The sequence below is a fragment of the Cydia strobilella genome, chromosome 10 (assembly GCF_947568885.1).
Source record: "Cydia strobilella chromosome 10, ilCydStro3.1, whole genome shotgun sequence".
NCBI classification, from domain to species: Eukaryota; Metazoa; Arthropoda; class Insecta; order Lepidoptera; family Tortricidae; genus Cydia; species Cydia strobilella.
This window is the reverse complement of record NC_086050.1, coordinates 7,284,084-7,307,649: the sequence shown is the minus strand read 5'-3', so window position 1 is coordinate 7,307,649 and position 23,566 is coordinate 7,284,084. Positions and strand designations below refer to the sequence as shown.

At 42.8% G+C, this 23,566-nt stretch overlaps 1 protein-coding gene across 1 annotated transcript in view; it reads left to right on the top strand.

The window, feature by feature from the left end:
• The window catches only part of LOC134744559 (lysine-specific histone demethylase 1A), a 439,624-nt gene that overhangs the window by 3,536 nt on the left and 412,522 nt on the right, over positions 1-23,566 (top strand). The window contains exons 7-10 of the mRNA XM_063678397.1: positions 193-342; positions 4,060-4,118; positions 4,402-4,626; positions 5,551-5,699. Of these exons, the coding sequence (XP_063534467.1) occupies positions 193-342; positions 4,060-4,118; positions 4,402-4,626; positions 5,551-5,699 (583 nt within the window). The remainder of the gene's footprint in view (positions 1-192; positions 343-4,059; positions 4,119-4,401; positions 4,627-5,550; positions 5,700-23,566) is intronic.

Genomic DNA, 23,566 nt, shown 5'->3' with positions numbered 1-23,566 from the left:
TTACGTGCTAGTGCTCAAGTGCTAGGTGTCAATGCTTTTGTTTAAACGTCGACACTTTTCGGTTAACACTATTCAATCTTCTGTTGCAATGTAAAAAGGGATGCATTTCACAGTAACAACGTATCAGTTTATCTACTTAAATACCTAAAGTAAAAGAACGGGTTGTGCTAATTATGTATTTGTAATTTGCAGGTGGAGCGCGAGTTCAACAGACTTCTTGATGCTACGTCCTACCTCTCCCATCAAGTAGACTTTAACTACTACAATGACACGCCGGTCTCACTTGGACAAGCTCTTGAGTGGGTCATCAAATTGCAACAAAAGAACGTGAAACATAAGCAGGTAATTAATACACTAATAAGTTTTTGGCAAAACTTTAATTTTTTGTAGAAGCTGGGCTTTTATCGCTGACTGTACTTTTCTTTCCATAGGCAACTAAAACTAATCGAAATAGTTCTAAAAACCCCAAACATTATATCTTAATATTCCCATGGCAACCTCCTGTCTTCATCATAAGGTCAGCTTGATGGTACCATAATATTGTATTGTCATCCGATTTATAATGTATGCAAAATTTCAGCTCAAACAGAAATCGGGAAGTGGGTCAAATTTAGCTTCCAAGATTCCACACTAACATACTAACCAGGCAAGTTAAATAAAAGCTTGTAAAGGTCATTTCATTACAAGGCGTTAAAAAAAAAACCGGACAAGTGCGAGTCGGATTTGTTGTTATAGCGGTAACAGAAATACATCATCTGTGAAAATTTCAACTGTCTAGCTATCACGGTTCATGAGATACAGCCTGGTGACAGATAGACAGACGGACAGACGGAGAGTGGAGTCTTAGATTTAAAAATACGAAAATGAATATAGTTACGTACTTAATAATATATTGGACATGCCATCGCGCAAACAAAGGAACATTAAATTTACAGTAAACTTAGAAAGGGTAACAAAAATTCTTCGTTTTATGGTAAAACATTATGACATTCTTAGTCTTTAATGTTACATTGTCTAGTCTCTATAAATCTTATACTTTTAAACGAGCAATTCTTGTATATGACGGCGCGCTGTCGAATATTGCGCCCCATTTGTGCCTATCTTTAGATTACTTACGAATATTTGTTATTTAGTAGTTTGTTTTGATTAATTGAACGTAAATAGTTATTTGTGCAACAAGAGAGGAAAGTTGTTTTTTTCTTGCGAGTGTTTATTTTGAGTCCTGAGAAAGCGAAAGATTCTAAGTTAGAATCTTGACCTTAGCGAGGGACTCAAAAACACGAGATGTAAAATAACTTTGCTCTCGTGTTGCACACATAATTTTTCACCTCAGTAGTGAGAACATATTAAAGGTTAAAATGTATTTCGAATTACACAGAATAATATAGAGAAAAAAATTGTAATAAAAGTATGAAGTGGCAGTTCATGGCCTTCACTGAATTAAAAAGCTACTTTGTTTCACTCCCTGGAGTGAGGAAAGTAGGCTTGTTCGAGCTGCTGAGGTGAAAATTATGGTAAAAGATGGTAGTTATCAAACTATGTTTATTATGATTGGTTAAACGACAAAATATTATGGTTGTCATTAAAATGTAGGGTATCTTTGATATCATATTGACAGTTGACAGGTGTTTGTTTTGATTGCTTAAACGTCAAAATATTATGAGTGTTGATTGTTTTTTTTTTTTTATCCTATCTGGCTTTTACTCCCCGCAATTTTGCACGGGGTGAATTTGCCAATGTCGGTTTGTTGATTGTTTTAAAATTCGTGGTATCTTTGAAATTATGTTGACATTGACAGTCATGGAAATGTTGAAGGTAGTATTGAAATAGGAGCGGGTTCCCCCGAATAGGGTAGCAAGATGGCGGTCATTCTGTTGACCGCACGGTGGTGCACGTGTTCTAACCTATTGGCTCCTAATCCAATTCTATTGTGTCAATCATATGTTATTTTGATCTAAAGTGTATTTAAATAAAATCAGTGAGTTGTAAACGTGTAGAACGTGCTTTTATTTCCGCGTTTTCCCCACCCTTATACCGCGATGGGTGATAAAAATAAATGTGACGATGCCAACACTCGTGATGTGTTACTCAGTGATGACAAGCGTTCCGCCGAGCCTCCTGGTGCTTCGCCATATATATGTATACCTAGTCGGCTCATAAGTTCTGTCACTGGCCTTTAAAATTTAAATTTGGAACTCCTAAAACAAAAACCGTTCTGCATTTGAATTTCGAATCTTTATTAAATATTTGAGTAGTATAATTTTGCAATTTTCTGTTTTCTTCAACATGGAGTGGACGCTTAAAGATAGCCGTACCGCAATAATTGCACTATATCGTTGTGGTCACTCGCCGACTAAAATTATTAAGCTACTTGAAAATTTGAAATTCTCTAAGATTTGTGTATCGTACCATAGAAAGATACAGTGAGGTCTCTAGTTTAAATGACAAGAAAAGAAGCGGTCGTCCGCGTACAGCTAGGACTCCAGCGGTTGTACAAGCAATTAGGGCACGCATTGCCAGAAATCCCGCTAGGAAACAAAGAGTTATGGCCCTCCAGATGGGTTTGAGCAAAAACACGGTGAAAAGAGTGCTTAATCAAGACCTGAGACTTCGTGCTTATAAACGAAAAACTGGCCATCTTCTCAATGGTCGGCTTAAAGCTTTAAGGCTTAAAAGATTAAGCTTTATTGAAGAAGTACGCTAAAAATAAGCACCGTTGTATACTGTTTTCGGACGAGAAAATTTTTGACATAGAAGAAAACTGTAATAAACAAAATGATAGTGTACGCTCGCAATAGTAAAGAAGCGTCTAATAGCATTCCCCGTATTCAAAGAGGTCATCACCCTTCATCTGTGATGGTTTGGATGGGAGTTTCTTATGCGGGCGTCACAAGTATGCATTTTTGTGAGAAAGGAGTAAAAACTAGTGCCAAAGTGTACCAAGACACGGTGTTGACTAATATTGTGAAACCACTATCCCATACGATGTTTCTAAACCAGCATTGGGTTTTCCAGCAGGACTGCTCCAGCCCATAAGGCAAAGTCTACACAAGCCTGGCTCGCCTCCAATAAAATCGACTTTATACGGCATGAAGATTGGCCCTCCTCTAGCCCAGATCTTAATCCTTTAGACTATAAAATATGGCAGTATTTAGAGGAAAAGGTGTGCTCAAAACCTCATGCAAATCTAGACTCGCTGAAAAAATCTCTTGCTACGGCAGTGGCCAATATCGACATGAAAGTGGTGCGTGAATCCATTGACGACTGGCCACGAAGACTTCAAGCCTGTGTAGATAATTATGGCGGTCATTTTGAATAAATGTTATACATTTAGATTCTCTAGTTTATAAGCTTTCAAACGCTGTACAAATTATACGGAATAAACTTAAACTTTTGATTTTATTTGATACTATGTATATGACAGAACTTATGAGCCGACTAGGTATATATATATATATTTCGGGGATCTCGGAAACGGCTCTAAAGATTTCCATGAAATTTCCTATATGGGGGTTTTCGGGGGCGAAAAATCGATCTAACTAGGTCTTACCTCTGGGAAAACGCGCATTTTTGAGTCTTTATATGTTTTCCGAGCAAAGCTCGGTCTCCCAGATATTTGAATTAAAGCCAGCATCAGAAGATTCTTAGCAGGTGAGGACTGAGGTGTTCAAAATACCTACACAAGCTTTTATGCACTTAACAATAGGTTATTCTTAAGTTCATACTTAGTTTATTTTGAACATGTTATCGCTTAGCAACTTCCACTACCTACTGTTTGTACTTACTATAGTCGACATCGACAGTGACCTTTTGCAAACCTTATCACAGTCGCCATCAGATATATCGGAGCGGCAAAGGCGTTTACAAAATATATGAACAAGTTTCTATTGTAAAGGTTAGAGTGCGTGTTCAGATATTTTTGAGCACCTCGGCCGCTCCGATACATCTAATGGCGACTGTACAACTACATAAGTCCTTCCGATGGTCATTTGAAGTGTTGAACAAGTTGCTGTTGTTTCGTGAACAATTTAACAATCATATAATTGTTTGTTTTAACAGATTCAACAACTGAAAGCGGTCATCACTCTACAAGAGAAGCTTAAGGGTAACATAAATAAGTAAGCATTGATTGTATTACGCTGTCCTAACGAAGGAATGCTTTTAAGGCCACAATATATAATTACAGTGTGCGTGTCTTTCATTCATGGCTTTAAACTGAACGTATTTTTGCAAACAGGAATCAGCCCACACCAAATACTCATTCAAATGTTTACTACATTGTTTCAACATTAAGATTTTATTTTCAATGAGCGGTGTGGGTTGGTTCCCGTTTGCATAAATACGTCCAACTTATTTCTTTATTTCTAGGTAAATAACATGTATCAAATTTTCTTTGTACAGAATGTCTGACATTCAAGAGTTACTCAAGTCAATGAAGATCGAAAAGGAAGCTCTGCTTGTAGAAAAAACAAAACTGGCTGCTGGGGATGCTAGCATCTTGCAAGAGTTCAACCTTCGCCGCCTCAACAGAGAGATGAAGCAATTGTGTAATGAATATGATTCACTGGTCAATCAAAATCAGAGTATTGAAGATAAGTTGACACAGCTCGAGACCAATCCACCAAGGTAATTATAGTTCCATCTTGCATGCTCGGCTGCACTTTACACACCTTACACCTTGGGTCCGAGGGGTGCTGCTATGTAAATTCTAACACTGATTTAGCTGTAAAAATCGATGTTTTAATTTTTTTTTAAATTTTTCCCAGAATCAGTAAACAATTATGTAACACATATATTAATTTAAAACAACAAGAAAAAAAACCGGCCAAGTGCGAGTCGGACTCGCGCACGAAGGGTTCCGTACCATTACGCAAAAAACGGCATAAAAATCACGTTTGTTGTATGGGAGCCTTGCTGAGCTATGTATGGAGCTGTGAAAATTTCAACTCTCTAGCATGAGATACAGCCTGGTGACAGACGGACAGACAGACAGCGGAGTCTTAGTAATAGGGTCCCGTTTTTACCCTTTTGGGTACGGAACCCTAAAAATCATGCATTTAAGGGTTAAGTGATTCCTCCGTTCCAACTAGGGCTCCCGGTATCCGTGCTACACGCCAACCCGTGCGTCCGTGTTCTTAGCCCCGGCGGTGCTAAGCGTTCGAACTACACGAACCCTTCGAAGGACACGGACACGGCCGTGTAGTGCGTTCGGGAACAGACCTGCGTTCGGCTCCGGAGCTACGGTCCTCGCTGTTCTGTTTTTTTTTGTTTTGCTTGTTATTGTTCAATATTAATCTTGTGATTCTTCGCTCTTATAAAGAACGCGTCCGATCGTCACTATACATTGAGAACGGACCGGACCCGTGTGTAATTAATATCCGTGCATCGGGACACACGGGTAACACGGGTACATGGACCCTAATTACCCGTTCCGAACCGGCCGCAAATCCGGTTTCGTGTAACACGAGAACGGGGTCCCGGCGACGGGTACACGAAACCCGGACGCGACCGCGAGCCCTAGCTCCAACCTACAGTTCCAATTTGTTCCAGCTCCGTGTACCTGTCGGTGCGAGACCGCCAGATCCTGGACTGGCATTTCGCGAACCTGGAGTTCGCGAACGCCACGCCGCTGGGCAACCTGTCGCTGAAGCACTGGGATCAGGACGACGACTTCGAGTTCACCGGGAACCATCTAACAGGTATGTTGGAATTTATAAAACTCCCGTGAGACTCGAACATACCTTCTTCTTCCTCGCGTTATCCTAGCATTTTTGCCACGGCTCATGGGAGCTTGGGGTCCGCTTTGACAACTAATCACAAGATTTGATGTAAGCACTAGTTTTTACGAAAGCGACTGCCATCTGACCTTCCAACCCAGATGGGAAACTAGACCTTATTGGGATTAGTCCGGTTTCCTCACGATGTGTTCCTTCACCGACCTAAGTTCCGAAAAACTCATTGTTACGAGCCGGGGTTTGAACCCGCGACCTCCGGATTGAATGTCGCACGCTCTTACCGCTAGACCACCAGCGTAGACTCGAACATACCACAGTATTTTATAAAAACGTTGCCGAGTGGCCTAAGTAGGTACGAAATTGAAAAGCTTGATTATATCACTATTACTACAATACTTTTTCTACTATATAACCTAAATAATTAAACGATAAACGCGAGATACTTAACTAAAAAATTAGTTAAGTATCTCGCTAGATAAAAATATAGTAAAAATGACATCAACGCAACTGCTTATTAATTAAATAGTCGCGCGTTGATGTCTTTTCCTCTTGACCGCGGCGACACGTGATTGGTCGAATTAATTACAGTTGACTCTAAAGCATTTTGTAAGAAGTCATTATAGTGGTTGGGAGCCCATACTCATACTCATAGTGAAAAGTATGCGACATTATTTAGTCAAAAATTTGCTCGACTTATTTCGATCTGTTTTGAGGATTCGCGCCGCGGCGATTTACTATGACACTTTCCATACAATATAATTTTGCGAACTCTTTAACGATGACAAACAGTTTGGTGCAACCGACCCTTAATATGTAATTTGTAAGGTTTCGTCCGCGATTGACGATGGACGGAAGGCAACACAGACTCCGGCCTAAAGCGAGGTTTAGCCTAGCAAGAACTTGCATGCAATTTAATTTATGTTACATTGCCGAATAATAAGGTAAACTACATTCAAAAGTTTGATTAGATACCGCAATGTAGTGAAAATTACATGCAAGTTCTTGCTAGTTTAAACCTCGCTTAAGGGTGTCACCACATATGTCGAAAAGCCAGTTATAAAAAGCTCTATGTCCAACATGCGGTCCTGCACAGACTGTATCCATAGGCTCTCGGCGCCTTTTATCATTTCGTCAGTTCAGTACACTTTGTTGAGGGTCAAACTGCGCTTTCACGTCCATTTTAGCCACTCCAGGTCTTTAATGCTTCAACGGCCTTGCTATCTTCCTTTCTTCAAGCTTTAAAAGAGTATAATTATAATTCTTCAAATAAATTAGTTTGTGTCAAATATTGTCAGGCTTTCTATGACCAGTTTATGTATCAAATTTTAGTGCAGACATTAGGAACTGCTTCAAAGCTTCGAAGATTTCACCTGAACCAACTATCACATTTAAAACTTTATAAAAATCAATATTATTATTATTTATATTCATCAATTCAAGGTCCAAAATAATATACATACGTGTTCTTCTTAGAAAGAGTACATAATATATTAATATTCATATTCTTTATTTGTATTGATCATACATTGTCATAGATGCGTAATTTACATTATTAACCTCGTAAGACACCCACCATAGAAAGTTTTTCAATTTTTAATTTGAACGTTGTTCTATAAGTAAATTGGAACGAATTTCGTTTGTTTTACAACACAGTGAAACAAAAGAAATGCTAGTTTATTTGTTTCATGAAAGGTTCAAATTAGATTGCAATGAATATGTACATTTAGACTCACGAGGATATTATTATTATATACTTACTTATAATTATAAACGAAGTTGAAGTTTATAATTTACATTGTCACTGCTATTTACTTTCTTTCTACATAAAGTAACACTAACACAAATCAAAATATTCCCTGTTTACATACTTAAAACTGCTTCAGCTTATTTACATCTAATTCGGTAGTTAGCTATCCAACCTCTGTGACGTTTCAGATAATTCAGATTGTTATGCATAAATTATGCATATCTAGGGGTTTAGTAGTGTAGCCCAGACCCCCTTGTGTATCGACGATTTTTTCTAAAGACTACACGTCATATATTACAATCAATCACTGTTCTTATTCTCATAGGTATATATAGGTAATACAATATTAATATCATCTTCGCCCTTTACGTTTGCATCACTTAGGCGGCCAAGGTTTGTCACAGCCAGGGGGGTGAAACTTTAAAGGGGGGTACCTTATACATGGAAGCTAGCGCCGTCGGCATCATATAACTCGCATCCAGGCCATAATTGTAAAAAAGAAAAAATGAGCTTGACCGTGTACAGTGCACTACCATGAGGTGTATTCATTTTTCACGTGATTGCTTTGCAATAAAGTTGATGCCGACGGCGCTAGCTAACTTTTAAGTTTTGCCCCCCTGGCTGTGACAAACCTTGGCCGTGTAAGTGATGCAAACGTAAAGGGCGAAGATGATATTAATATTGTATTAAATACCTATGAGAATAAGAACAGTGATTGATTGTAATATATGACGTGGTCTTTAGAAAAAATCGTGTCGTTCGGAGAAATCGTTTGATAGCCGAACTAGATCGCTATATACAGCGCATATAGTTCATATTGGTGCGCGTGACTCCATTATGTCGAGCGCGACTTCATGCATGGGGTCGCCAGCTACAACAAAAGTTATGGTAAGCGGTCAGAACTAACTACCATACCAATGTACGATAAAACCATGCCTGAGCGGTAGTCGGAATATTTTCATACTAGACTACTCCAAAATCAGCCTGTTTAAGTAAATCAAATCCCATCAAAAACATTACATGTAAAAAGATGCAAGTCTCGCCACGCAGTTCTTCTACTACAAAAAAGTTTTGAGATGTAATGTAAAACCAAGTCGGTTATTTTAGTCAGTACCAGGGGGTGTTAAAACTGTAAGACTATTAGATACCTCTATTCTTTTAATACTTATAATGACTTAGCAATCGCACGGCTACATAGTGACATAAGGATAACTCGTCAACTATTTAAAATAATCCTAATTGAACATAGCGCTAGCCTTAACATGCAGTTTGAGCAATACACATACGAGTACAAGTAAAGCATTGTGTGCGATTGCCAAGTCATTATATGTATTAAAAAAATAAAGGTTGATTTAATCATAATTTTGTTAGTTTACGTTATTATGTTTATATATATATACATAATATTTGATTTTTTTTTGGTTCTATTTCTCGTTATAATTTATGAATCTATCCTGCACCAACATTTATGTCTCTGTTTGACCTAATGGTTGACTGGTAGAGAATGCCTTTTGGCATTAAGTCCGCCATTTGTACATTTTTCTTTGCTTGTGCAATAAAGTTTAAATAAATAAATAAATAAATAAAGGTATCTAATAGTCTTACGGTTTTTACACCCCCTGGTACTGACTAAATTAACCGACTTGGGTTTACATTACATCTCAAAACTTTATTGTAGTAGAAGAACTGCGTTTTACATGTAATGTTTTTGATGGGATCTCATCTCTTTTTGTAGGCAGACCTTCTTTTCGTGTACTAATATCTATCTGATACACATATCATAATTATCAGTGTTGGCCGTAATTGTTAATTTTAATTAACCATTGATCAATTTTATTAACCATTAGTTCCGCCATTAACCAATTGCATTAAAGTTAATTCGGATTAAAGTTAATTCGGATTAAATTTTTGAGACGTTAATGGCCATTGAAGTTAATTCGGATTAACTTTAATTCGGATTAACTTCAATGGCCATTAAAGTTTCAAAAAATTAATTAGAATTACTCTCAATTTGCATTAACGTCTAATAAAATTACATTCGTGATATTTTAAAATGAGACAGCAAAATGACCCTGACTGAACCCTGGCAGTAGTAGCAGTACCTACCTACTACCTAGTAGAATTCTGGTTTGGTGCAACACAGACATACGCGGTTTTGGTCATTTAAATCGTCTTGATGAGCACTTCGGAGAGCCGTACCCATGATAGAGCTGATGCTGAACCCTGGCAGTACCTAATGGATCTAAGGTTTGGTGCAACATAGGCACACGCTGTTTTAGTCATCCGACTCGTCTTGATGAGCACTTCGGAGAGCCATACCCATGATAGAGCTGATGCTGAACCCTGGCAGTACCTAATGGATCTAAGGTTTGGTGCAACATAGGCACACGCTGTTTTAGTCATCCGACTCGTCTTGATGAGCACTTAGGAGAGCAGTACCCATGATAGAGCTGATGCTGAACCCTGGCAGTACCTAGTGGATCTAAGGTTTGGTGCAACATAGGCACACGCTGTTTTAGTCACCCGACTCGTCTTGATGAGCACTTAGGAGAGCAGTACCCATAATGGAGCTGATGCTGAACCCTGGCAGTACCTAGCGGAACTAAGGTTTGGTGCAACATAGGCACACGCTGTTTTAGTCATCCGACTCGTCTTGATGAGCACTTAGGAGAGCAGTACCCATGATAGAGCTGATGCTGAACCCTGGCACTACCTAGTGGATCTAAGGTTTGGTGCAACATAGGCATACGCTGTTTTAGTCACCCGACTCGTCTTGATGAGCACTTAGGAGAGCGGTACCCATGATAGAGCTGATGCTGAACCCTGGCAGTACCTAGTGGATCTAAGGTTTGGTGCAACATAGGCACACGCTGTTTTAGTCACCCGACTCGTCTTGATGAGCACTTAGGAGAGCAGTACCCATGATAGAGCTGATGCTGAACCCTGGCAGTACCTAGTGGATCTAAGGTTTGGTGCAACATAGGCACACGCTGTTTTAGTCACCCGACTCGTCTTGATGAGCACTTAGGAGAGCGGTACCCATGATAGAGCTGATGCTGAACCCTGGCAGTACCTAGTGGATCTAAGGTTTGGTGCAACATAGGCACACGCTGTTTTAGTCACCCGACTCGTCTTGATGAGCACTTAGGAGAGCAGTACCCATGATAGAGCTGATGCTGAACCCTGGCACTACCTAGTGGATCTAAGGTTTGGTGCAACATAGGCACACGCTGTTTTAGTCACCCGACTCGTCTTGATGAGCACTTAGGAGAGCGGTACCCATGATAGAGCTGATGCTGAACCCTGGCAGTACCTAGTGGATCTAAGGTTTGGTGCAACATAGGCACACGCTGTTTTAGTCACCCGACTCGTCTTGATGAGCACTTAGGAGAGCGGTACCCATGATAGAGCTGATGCTGAACCCTGGCAGTACCTAGTGGATCTAAGGTTTGGTGCAACATAGGCACGCGCTGTTTAGGTCGTCCGACTCGTCTTGATGAGCACTTAGGAGAGCAGTACCCATGATAGAGCTGATGCTGAACCCTGGCAGTACCTAGTGGATCTAAGGTTTGGTGCAACATAGGCACACGCTGTTTTAGTCACCCGACTCGTCTTGATGAGCACTTAGGAGAGCGGTACCCATGATAGAGCTGATGCTGAACCCTGGCAGTACCTAGTGGATCTAAGGTTTGGTGCAACATAGGCACACGCTGTTTTAGTCACCCGACTCGTCTTGATGAGCACTTAGGAGAGCAGTACCCATGATAGAGTTGATGCTGAACCCTGGCACTACCTAGTGGATCTAAGGTTTGGTGCAACATAGGCACACGCTGTTTTAGTCACCCGACTCGTCTTGATGAGCACTTAGGAGAGCGGTACCCATGATAGAGCTTGAACCCTGGCAGTACCTAGTGGATCTAAGGTTTGGTGCAACATAGGCACACGCTGTTTTAGTCACCCGACTCGTCTTGATGAGCACTTAGGAGAGCAGTACCCATGATAGAGCTGATGCTGAACCCTGGCACTACCTAGTGGATCTAAGGTTTGGTGCAACATAGGCACACGCTGTTTTAGTCACCCGACTCGTCTTGATTAGCACATAGGAGAGCGGTACCCATGATAGAGCTGATGCTGAACCCTGGCAGTACCTAGTGGATCTAAGATTTGGTGCAACATAGGCACACGCTGTTTTAGTCACCCGACTCGTCTTGATGAGCACTTAGGAGAGCAGTACCCATGATAGAGCTAATGCTGAACCCTGGCAGTACCTAGTGGATCTAAGGTTTGGTGCAACATAGGCACACGCTGTTTTAGTCACCCGACTCGTCTTGATGAGCACTTAGGAGAGCAGTACCCATAATGGAGCTGATTCTGAACCCTGGCAGTACCTAGCGGAACTAAGGTTTGGTGCAACATAGGCACACGCTGTTTTAGTCATCCGACTCGTCTTGATGAGCAATTAGGAGAGCAGTACCCATGATAGAGCTGATGCTGAACCCTGGCACTACCTAGTGGATCTAAGGTTTGGTGCAACATAGGCACACGCTGTTTTAGTCACCCGACTCGTCTTGATAAGCACTTAGGAGAGCAGTACCCATAATGGAGCTGATGCTGAACCCTGGCAGTACCTAGCGGAACTAAGGTTTGGTGCAACATCAGCATCATGGTTCAGCATCAGCTCTATCATGGGTACTGCTCTCCTAAGTGCTCATCAAGACGTGTCGGACGACCTAAACAGTGCGTGCCAATGTTGCACCAAACCTTAGATCCACTAGGTACTGCCAGGGTTCAGCATCAGCTCTACCATGGGTACTGCTCTCCTAAGTGCTCATCAAGACGAGTCGGATGCCCAAAACAGCGCGTGCCTATATTGCACCAAACCTTAGATCCACTGGGTATTGCAAGGGTTCAGCATCAGCTCTATCATGGGTACCGCTCTCCTAAGTGCTCATCAAGACGAGTCGGATGACTAAAACAGCGTGTGCCTATGTTGCACCAAACCTTAGTTCCGCTAGGTACTGCCAGGGTTCAGCATCAGCTCCATTATGGGTACTGCTCTCCTAAGTGCTCATCAAGACGAGTCGGGTGACTAAAACAGCGTGTGCCTATGTTGCACCAAACCTTAGATCCACTAGGTAGTGCCAGGGTTCAGCATCAGCTCTATCATGGGTACTGCTCTCCTAAGTGCTCATCAAGACGAGTCGGATGACTAAAATAGCGTGTGCCTATGTTGCACCAATCCTTAGTTCCGCTAGGTACTGCCAGGGTTCAGCATCAGCTCCATTATGGGTACTGCTCTCCTAAGTGCTCATCAAGACGAGTCGGGTGACTAAAACAGCGTGTGCCTATGTTGCACCAAACCTTAGATCAACTAGGTACTGCCAGGGTTCAGCATCAGCTCTATCATGGGTACTGCTCTCCTAAGTGCTCATCAAGACGAGTCGGGTGACTAAAACAGCGTGTGCCTATGTCGCACCAAACCTTAGATCCACTAGGTAGTGCCAGGGTTCAGCATCAGCTCTATCATGGGTACTGCTCTCCTAAGTACTCATCAAGACGAGTCGGATGACTAAAACAGCGTGTGTCTATGTTGCACCAAACCTTAGTTCCGCTAGGTACTGCCAGGGTTCAGCATCAGCTCCATTATGGGTACTGCTCTCCTAAGTGCTTATCAAGACGAGTCGGGTGACTAAAACAGCGTGTGCCTATGTTGCACCAAACCTTAGATCCACTAGGTAGTGCCAGGGTTCAGCATCAGCTCTATCATGGGTACTGCTCTCCTAAGTACTCATCAAGACGAGTCGGATGACTAAAACAGCGTGTGTCTATGTTGCACCAAACCTTAGTTCCACTAGGTACTGCCAGGGTTCAGCATCAGCTCTATCGTGGGTACCGTTCTCCTAAGTGCTCATCAAGACGAGTCAGATGACCAAAACAGCGCGTGCCTATGTTGCACCAAACCTTAGACCCACTAGGTACTGCCAGGGTTCAGCATCAGCTCTATCATGGGTACTGCTCTCCTAAGTGCTCATCAAGACGAGTCGGACGACCTAAACAGCGCGTGCCTATGTTGCACCAAACCTTAGATCCACTAGGTACTGCCAGGGTTCAGCATCAGCTCTATCATGGGTACTGCTCTCCTAAGTGCTCATCTAGACGAGTCGGACGACCTAAACAGCGCGTGCCTATGTTGCACCAAACCTTAGATCCACTAGGTACTGCCAGGGTTCAGCATCAGCTCTATCATGGGTACCGCTCTCCTAAGTGCTCATCAAGACGAGTCGGGTGACTAAAACAGCGTGTGCCTATGTTGCACCAAACCTTAGATCCACTAGGTACTGCCAGGGTTCAGCATCAGCTCTATCATGGGTACTGCTCTCCTAAGTGCTCATCAAGACGAGTCGGATGACTAAAACAGCGTGTGCCTATGTTGCACCAAACCTTAGATCCACTAGGTAGTGCCAGGGTTCAGCATCAGCTCTATCATGGGTACTGCTCTCCTAAGTGCTCATCAAGACGAGTCGGGTGACTAAAACAGCGTGTGCCTATGTTGCACCAAACCTTAGATCCACTAGGTACTGCCAGGGTTCAGCATCAGCTCTATATGGGTACCGCTCTCCTAAGTGCTCATCAAGACGAGTCGGGTGACTAAAACAGCGTGTGCCTATGTTGCACCAAACCTTAGATCCACTAGGTACTGCCAGGGTTCAGCATCAGCTCTATCATGGGTACTGCTCTCCTAAGTGCTCATCAAGACGAGTCGGGTGACTAAAACAGCGTGTGCCTATGTTGCACCAAACCTTAGATCCACTAGGTACTGCCAGGGTTCAGCATCAGCTCCATTATGGGTACTGCTCTCCTAAGTGCTCATCAAGACGAGTCGGGTGACTAAAACAGCGTGTGCCTATGTTGCACCAAACCTTAGATCCACTAGGTACTGCCAGGGTTCAGCATCAGCTCTATCATGGGTACCGCTCTCTTAAGTGCTCATCAAGACGAGTCGGGTGACTAAAACAGCGTGTGCCTATGTTGCACCAAACCTTAGATCCACTAGGTAGTGCCAGGGTTCAGCATCAGCTCTATCATGGGTACTGCTCTCCTAAGTGCTCATCAAGACGAGTCGGATGACTAAAACAGCGTGTGCCTATGTTGCACCAAACCTTAGTTCCGCTAGGTACTGCCAGGGTTCAGCATCAGCTCTATCATGGGTACTGCTCTCCTAAGTGCTCATCAAGACGAGTCGGATGACTAAAACAGCGTGTGCCTATGTTGCACCAAACCTTAGATCCATTAGGTACTGCCAGGGTTCAGCATCAGCTCTATCATGGGTATGGCTCTCCGAAGTGCTCATCAAGACGAGTCGGATGACTAAAACAGCGTGTGCCTATGTTGCACCAAACCTTAGATCCATTAGGTACTGCCAGGGTTCAGCATCAGCTCTATCATGGGTACGGCTCTCCGAAGTGCTCATCAAGACGATTTAAATGACCAAAACCGCGTATGTCTGTGTTGCACCAAACCAGAATTCTACTAGGTAGTAGGTAGGTACTGCTACTACTGCCAGGGTTCAGTCAGGGTCATTTTGCTGTCTCATTTTAAAATATCACGAATGTAATTTTATTAGACGTTAATGCAAATTGAGAGTAATTCTAATTAATTTTTTGAAACTTTAATGGCCATTGAAGTTAATCCGAATTAAAGTTAATCCGAATTAACTTCAATGGCCATTAACGTCTCAAAAATTTAATCCGAATTAACTTTAATCCGAATTAAATGGCTAATGGTTAATGGCCATTAACCTTTTTAATTGTTAATTTTTAATGGTTAATGGCATTAGCGTTCGGCCAACACTGATAATTATACACATCTTCATTCATACTCACATCGTACAACGTAGCGGACCTATACTTAACCTACTAATTATAGGAACTGCAAACGTAACTTTTTTATCGCATATATTTATATAGGATTACAAACTTACTTGTGCAGTTATTAAATCTTTAAAACGTGCCTGATATTGCAGTATTTTTAAGTTTTTATTGGCTTAATACGCTAAAAACTAATAACGTTTTAAATTTGGAGCTTGTAGGTCTGTCAGAAGTAGCTTAGAATTGATGATCGTGAGTGTGTCAGTGACAAAACTAAGGAACTTTGACATGCAATAATTCTTAAAGTACTTGTTAAAATTACATGTTATTGAGAATATATCTAAAACATGTTATGCTCTATAAGTTACTGAAAATTCAGGGTTCTAGCTTTAGCTATCACAAAATTACAGTATGTTGAAAATGGCCTGAGTGGCTTCGAGAAAAGGATGGTACGGCCGTGCCTCTTTGTTTTGCTCGACTTGGCGGGGGCACTGCCGTGCCCCCAGATTGTACCTTAAGACGTTAAGACATTTAATACCCTGTATCTGTATAGCCATTCCAAGTAATTATGGAGAAATGCATTTTGTTTCAAGATTAGTGTTTGATTAACCTTTGGTTAACATTACTGACCCCCACTGATAGTCTATGGGAAATCTACATAAACCAACATAATTTGCAAATTATAATCCTAATGAGGCTTTTTGTATCTGAGCTCATTTATATGTAATCGAATCTGTCATCAATCACTTTGAAATAGGACATACTTACGGCATGGAATTTTCATCGGTGGGTCGGTGTTACTGTTACAAAAACATAGCTTATATAATCTGGGATGCATATTGCTAGTTTCCACTAATAATAAAAGGTCACCGACTTGTAGATTCACCTTTAGACGGCAATAACTTCAATTAGCTGAGGTCTGAGCACTCGTTAGTGTTTGCTGAGCATTTCCGTGCATTCTGGCGCGATCGATGCGCCATTGTATCACACACAAAAGATGCCACCGAATAGAAATACTTGGCCCTAAAAGGATTGCTTTGCGAGCACTGTTATTTGTTCCCACTCTAACCGGCGTTTAAGAAAACCTCCGCACCTTATAGCTATGCTCGGTACGCCCGTATACGTTTATACCCCCTGAGGGTTTGAATTTACAGCTACCGATATTATGAATGGGTGGGATTTTTCATACGTTTAAAAGCAACAATTTGTATGAGATTTAGATTATTTATGTGTAAGTTTATCGAATCGTGCGTATAAAAATTCGCAAATAACATCAATTGGCGATGTGCGATCGCGAGCCCCTGTCCGTGCCCAAGGGCCCGCGCCGTTATGAATGTGGAATTTTCGAGTTAGTGGCCGGTTGTGATCTTTCTCAGTGGACTTTAGCCCGGGGCGCTGGTTCGTGTCAATAATTACTATCATTTCGAGCCGCGTTTCCATCTTCCACAGCCGATAAATTACCCACTGACTCCTGTAAATTGTCATAATGAGCGTTGCAGAAAACCCAAACCTTACACTTAGCTACTTGGCACTCGTATACTAACTGCTAACGAAAAGCCAAGAATTTGCAGCTTAGCATTAAGTACCATGTTTTATTAATAGAGAAATCTGATTTTTAACCATTTTTTTTATTTTTAGGATTTCAAAGATACCAGTTATTTTCATCGGTATACCTAATACAACATATGTAACAAATTACCTACGTAGAAAAAAAACAATTAGGTATTATACCTATGTACATGTAAAACGTCTTGCCCTATTTTGCTTTCGTGTTGTAATTACAGAATGTATTTTTAAGTCCTACTAGCTTTATATATTTTTAACGTTTATACTTTTAGTAATGATTTATTTGTATAATCGAAATATAACGCCTAAAAGCCGAAGTTGCCAAGGCTGTAAAATTGTAAATCATTCTTTTGTGAAGACTAATCATAATTTTCTCATTCGTTTATCGGTATGGTCAGAATTATTATAGAGTGCTTTATTGTCGTGTGCGATAATTAATAAGTCACTTGCCTGTTACTGTCAGTAATAAGTCGCTTGTGCATTAATCCTGATTTTACGTCCGTCGATTACGCATAAAGTATAAAAAGGTACGAGGTGAATCTGTCGCGTCCGTTGTTCGGCGGAGATATGTATCACTACAACCAGCGTCTTTTGTACGGTGCGTGCGTTGTCGGCCATATTTCTCGCTGTTCGCTCGGTGTTCGCGGCGTGGGTAGTTGAAAAATGACATCTTGATTGTTGTGCGTTATTCTACTCATGAGAATGTCGAGTCTCGGTCGCGTGTACGGCCATTGTTGAGCCTCGCCGCTGGCCCTACAAATTGAACGATTGTTAACCGTTCCATGGAACCGCTGCTATCGTGACTTGTCACGAAATTATTATATTTACCGAGATAACGTACTTTGTTAGATAACGGCATTTTATGCAACCGCTGGTGTGGCAGATATTATTACGGCGCTTTCTTGTTCGGAATGCTTTACTGCCCGCATTTACATCTTTGAGCTTCTAAATGTCTGAATGAGGTTAAATTTATGGTTTTTTGTTGTGGTTATTCTGCCTGTATTGCCCTTTTCATCAATAAAAATTTAAAAATCCGTCGCACTGTTTGACACTTAATCATGATAGTTCATACCACGTCATACTTTTGCTGCTATGCTTTAAGTGGCCATAACTATTGGGCTCATCGTTAGAACACTCGATAAAGTAAGCGTTTGAGTACTTTAATCAAAATCGGTTCATGAATTTCCCATTAATCTGTTCTTCTTTTTCGATTTATGTATAAGTAGGTATTGCTCTTTTCCAGTATAATAGATGAATAACTATATAACCGTTGATAATCTTTATACCAATATCACTCCAATCTCTTGCTTACCCATTAACTTCGGAACATAAGCAGTTAAACAACCTCTGACTTCACATTCCGGCGATTCCGGTAATAATTACCAACAGCCCGTATAATTTATCGACATCGGACCTACGACGAAGGTATTCGTTTATCATAAATACAAGTAACAAAGCCACGGTAAAGATTTATATGCTGCTTTGCTGTTTACTGACGACAAATGGCACCTGAAACGAGTCATAGAGGTTCCGAGGCCAAGCGATCGTCTGCTCAGGCGGCAACGAGTTTTTGATAAGAGCATGCGTGAGGCAATAATGAATGTGATACAGCTCCGGCGTTCTTCATTTATCACTCTCTCTATGAATAAAATATCTCGACGCGCCTTTAGGATAGTGTCTAGTCGTGCTGGGGCGCTTAGAGCTCACAGCAGCGATCACAATCTGGCTGTGTGTTACTATTGGTTGTGTGAGCGCGGACGAAACATGTACCCGGGTAAACCAGTGTAACGTCACATAGAAATCCGAAGCAAGTATGCCCAATCGGGGAGCGAGCTCATACTGGCGTTACTGGTCCTTCGTGACGCTAGTGGTTATTGAGCGGATAAGAATGAGGCATCAGGACTCAGTAATAGTACGCGCTCTCTGGAGAAATTCACACTCGGCCGTTGTTGTTTTACCTTGTACGCAGCTAAACTTGCCACTAGAGGGTATAGTACTTGTAAAAGGAAACCTACCGCTTTGTATCCACGTTTTAACAAAGTCGTGCTGTTAGCAAGTGTATAACACTTGGAAGGGTCTTTTCATTGTTTCTGCTTTGTGAAAATATTGCGTCTAAATATTTAAGCAAGTGAGGTCGATTGATCTCTGCAATGTTAAATTTTTGTCCCAAACATTTTTGTTGTTTTTTTGCCGGCTTGGTTCTGTAAATGTTTAACACTCACTGTAAACGGTGTGAGGTGTGCAATAAAGAGTATTATATTGTATCTACAGAAACTAAGACAACTCAGTAACTTTAACTTTTAGAAAGAGAAGATACAACTTTATCTAGGGCGACAGGCCGATATAAATGCTATTTGTGGCTACGTATATACTACGTAGCTATCATCATCATCATCATGTCAGCCGATAGACGTCCACTGCTGGACATAGGCCTCCCCCAAGGCTCGCCACTCCGACCGATCCTGTGCCGCTCGCAACCACCGAATTCCCGCGACTTTCACCAGGTCGTCGCTCCATCTCGTTGGAGGCCTACCGGCAGTTCGTCTTCCGGTACGCGGACGCCACTCCAGAACCTTCCGGCCCCACCGGCCATCAGTTCTGCGAGCAATGTGCCCCGCCCACTGCCACTTAAGGTTTGCAATTCTGCGAGCTATATCGGTGACCCTAGTTCTACTGCGGATAACATCATTTCTGACTCTATCACGCAGAGAAACCCCGAGCATAGCTCTCTCCATTGCCCTTTGCGTGACCTTGAGCCTTCTTATGAGGCCCATCGTTAGCGCCCACGTCTCAGATCCGTATGTCATCACTGGCAACACACACTGGTCAAAGACTTTTGACTTAAGACACTGCGGCAATTTGGACGAAAAGATACTGTGGAGCTTCCCGAACGCTGCCCAACCGAGTCGGATTCGACGAGTGACCTCTTTCTCGAAGTTGGACCTACCTAACTGGACTGTTTGTCCTAGGTATACATAATCGTCAACAACTTCGAGCGCAGAGCCTCCGATTAATACGGGAGTTGGCACAACATGGACGTTAGACATGATCTTCGTCTTGTCCATGTTCATTTTCAGACCAACTCGTTCAGATACTCTGCTGAGATCAGCGAGCATCGCACTGAGGTCCTCCATGGTCTCAGCCATGACTACGATATCATCGGCAAACCGAAGGTGAGTGATGTACTCGCCATTTACATTGATGCCTCGTCCTTTCCAGTCCAGAACCTTAAAGGCATCCTCCAATGCAGCGGTGAACAGCTTTGGGGAGATTACATCTCCTTGTCTGACTCCCCGCTGCAATGGAATAGGCTTCGAGCTCTGGCCCTGTAGTCGGACGGACATGGTGGCGTTTTCGTACAGACACTTCAGCACTTCGATATACCGGTAGTCGATTTGGCACCTTTGGAGAGACTGCAGCACAGCCCAAGTCTCGATCGAATCGAAGGCTTTCTCGTAGTCCACAAATGCAAGGCAAAGGGGGAGGTTATATTCCTCAGTCTTCTGTATAACCTGCCGCAACGCATGTATGTGGTCTACGGTACTATAGCCTTTACGGAAACCTGCTTGTTCGGGAGGCTGGAAGTCGTCAAACCTGCGTGCGAGACGGTTCGTGATGACTCTCGAAAACAGCTTGTAGACATGGCTCAGAAGTGAGATGGGTCTATAATTCTTCAGCAAGGTGTTATCACCTTTTTTGAAGAAGAGCACCACCACACTTCTGTTCCACGCTTGCGGCGTTTTTCCTTCGCGCATGACGGAACTAAACAGCGTCTGAAGGGCCTTAAGGACTGGTTTACCACCCGCCTTCAGGAGTTCGGCCGTAATTCCGTCATCACCTGGGGCTTTGCCATTCTTAAGTTGTTTGAGAGCCATACTAATCTCGTACAGGCTGACGTCCGGGATATCTTCGGTATAGTGTCGAGTTAGTCTAGCTCTAGGGTCTCTAGCTAGATCCACGACGGGTGCTCGGGTTGTTGTGTATAACTGTCCATAGAACTTCTCGACTTCTCCCAAGAGCTCAGGTTTGGATGAGATGATCCTGCCGTCGTCGGTCTTCAGTTTTGTCAGTTGGCTTTGGCCAATAGACAGATCTCTGGCAAACACCTTCGAGCCTCTGTTGCGCTTGATAGCCTCTTCAATACTGTTAGTATTGAATCGGCGTATATCTCGCTTCAGAGACTTCGAGATCCGTCTGTTGAGCTGCCTATAACGACAAACGTCACCTGACGACTGCAGAATCATCTCACGCCTCACCTCCATGAGCTTGAGAGTGGAGTCCGAGAGTTTCTTGGTTCTTGTACGACGAGTCTTGAAGAACTTGGACCCGACCGTATGAACAGCTTCCACAAACCCGTCGTTGTAATCGTCCAGGTCGCTAGCTAGGCATTCGAACCGGTTTTGAAGTTCGAGCTGAAAGCTCTCGGGGTTTTGGAGCTGGGCCGGTGCCGGGCGGAGCGTAGACTTTATCAGTCGAGATCTCTCAAGCCTAAATTGAATATTCAGTGTGCCTCTTACCATACGGTGATCGCTCCCGGTTTTGACCGAATTGATCACAGAAACATCACTGAATATTTGCTTCTTCGTCGACATGATAAAGTCGATCTCATTCCTTGTTGCACCGTCAGGGCTCACCCAGGTCCACTTCCTGTGCTCACGTTTCCTGAAGAAGGAGTTCATCATATAGAGTCCTTCCTTCTCCATGAAACCAGCCAGTAGGTGGCCCCGGTGATTCCTACGCCCCACTCCAAATTGCCCCACTCTCAGCTCTTCACCGTCTCGTTTGCCCAGCTTAGCGTTGAAGTCCCCCATAACAACTGTGAAGTGAGTTTTGGAGCTATGCATGGCTCTGGAGATATCCTCATACATAGCCTCCACCTCATCGTCGGAGTGTGTCGAGGTCGGTGCGTAGACTTGTATGACCTTCAACGAATAACGTTGGGTCATTCTGAGTACAAGGCACGCTACCCTGTTCGACACACTCTCGATCTTCACCACGTTGTTTACGAGGGACTTGTGGACGATAAACCCGACACCTCCCTGGGACCGTTGTTCGCCCTCCCGGAAATAGAGCAAGTTGCCGGAATTCAGAGTTATCATGTCCTCCCCCTCTCTACGGACTTCCGATAACCCTATGATTCCCCAACGTAACCTGCTTAATTCTTCCTCCAGTTCTAATAACTTTTCGTCGGTCCGCAGCGTACGGCAGTTGTATGTTGCCAGGGCCAAGGGTCGTCGGTTATGGTAGCCGGGCCTCTGCCGGTGATTCACTGTAGCACCCCCTGCCCCGCCATTACCCTGGCCGCTACCGGAGCCAGGAATAGCGGGGCTGCCGGGGACTAGGGGTCTGGGTTTTATTTGTGTCTGCATTATTTTGTTTTTTGTTTTTATCCCTTGGGGGGGGATTGCCGTAGTCGCCACGCTTGGCAGGCGGGTTGGCGACCGCAGTTTGATAGAGGTAGTTCTCGGAGGACGCTGCTGCCCATCCACCGGATTTCCTTCAGTCGCCTCTTACGACACCCACGGAAAGAGAGGGGGGGTGGTGCTATTCTTACCCGGCACCACACGGGTAGCTATACGTCCATCGAATTTTATTAGTTATTACTTTATTAGTGCTTTTTTCAAACAATCTGACCAGCCGAACCGGTTTTTAGCAAATACTTGGAAATAACCATATATTTCGAATTATTTTATACTCCATATCTAGGACTCAGTTGTGTTTTTAGGTAACGACTTCGTATTAATAGGTTGCCCAATTAGAAATGAAATAATTAACAAAGTACGAAAAAATACCGGTTTTGTTCCCATATAAAAATACCGTTATCCGATCCCTGCTGACCAGACATCAATTCTGGTCACACCTGATAAGAAGTGTCGCGAAGGCAAACGTAGTTCACTGTTACAGGAATATACATTCACTGCTTGCTTGAAGACACCTAGAATGCGTGTGTGGTGCTCTATTAATAATCGCATGCCCTTAGCATATGCAGCATGTGACAAGCTGGATGTGTGTTAGCTCACGAGGACATCAATTGCGACTTGGCGTCGCCCGCGGAGGCGTCTGGGGCGTGGATGAATAAGCGATGAGCCGACGAATGGCTCTATTAAACCTCCATTGTTCTGTTGGTAAGGGTTACTACATGTGTAAATTAAGTCCTAAGATACTTAATCGAATCTCAGGGTTGATAAGCGTTGTCGACGAGTGATTTCTTCGATATGAGCTCGCGAACTTATTGATACGGATTCTGCAACGAAGGTGTCACGAAGCGCTGTTACGTTGTTTTCGACTGCAACTTTAACACTATGGCTGCTATTTAAAATTGTAGGGTCGATCTTAGTCCAACTGGAGAAGTTTTTTCAGCTAACGAAATACCCTAGCCAAATTAACACTAGGTACTGTCTAGGTTCTTAATGGTTTTACTAGTGGTTAGTATGGTTGTAACTATTTTCATCTTTTAAAGGTTGTGGATGTGCACTGTGTTGATAGCGTTTATTTATTATGCTGTCAACGCAGCGACTCTTTATATGTATACATGTAATTCGCACTTGGATATATTGCAACCTGCTAAGTCCTCGTGCCAAGTGCTACGTCTTGACGTGTCCCATGATGGGATACGCAGTCAGCCTCTAGAGTCACTTAGGCTACAGTAT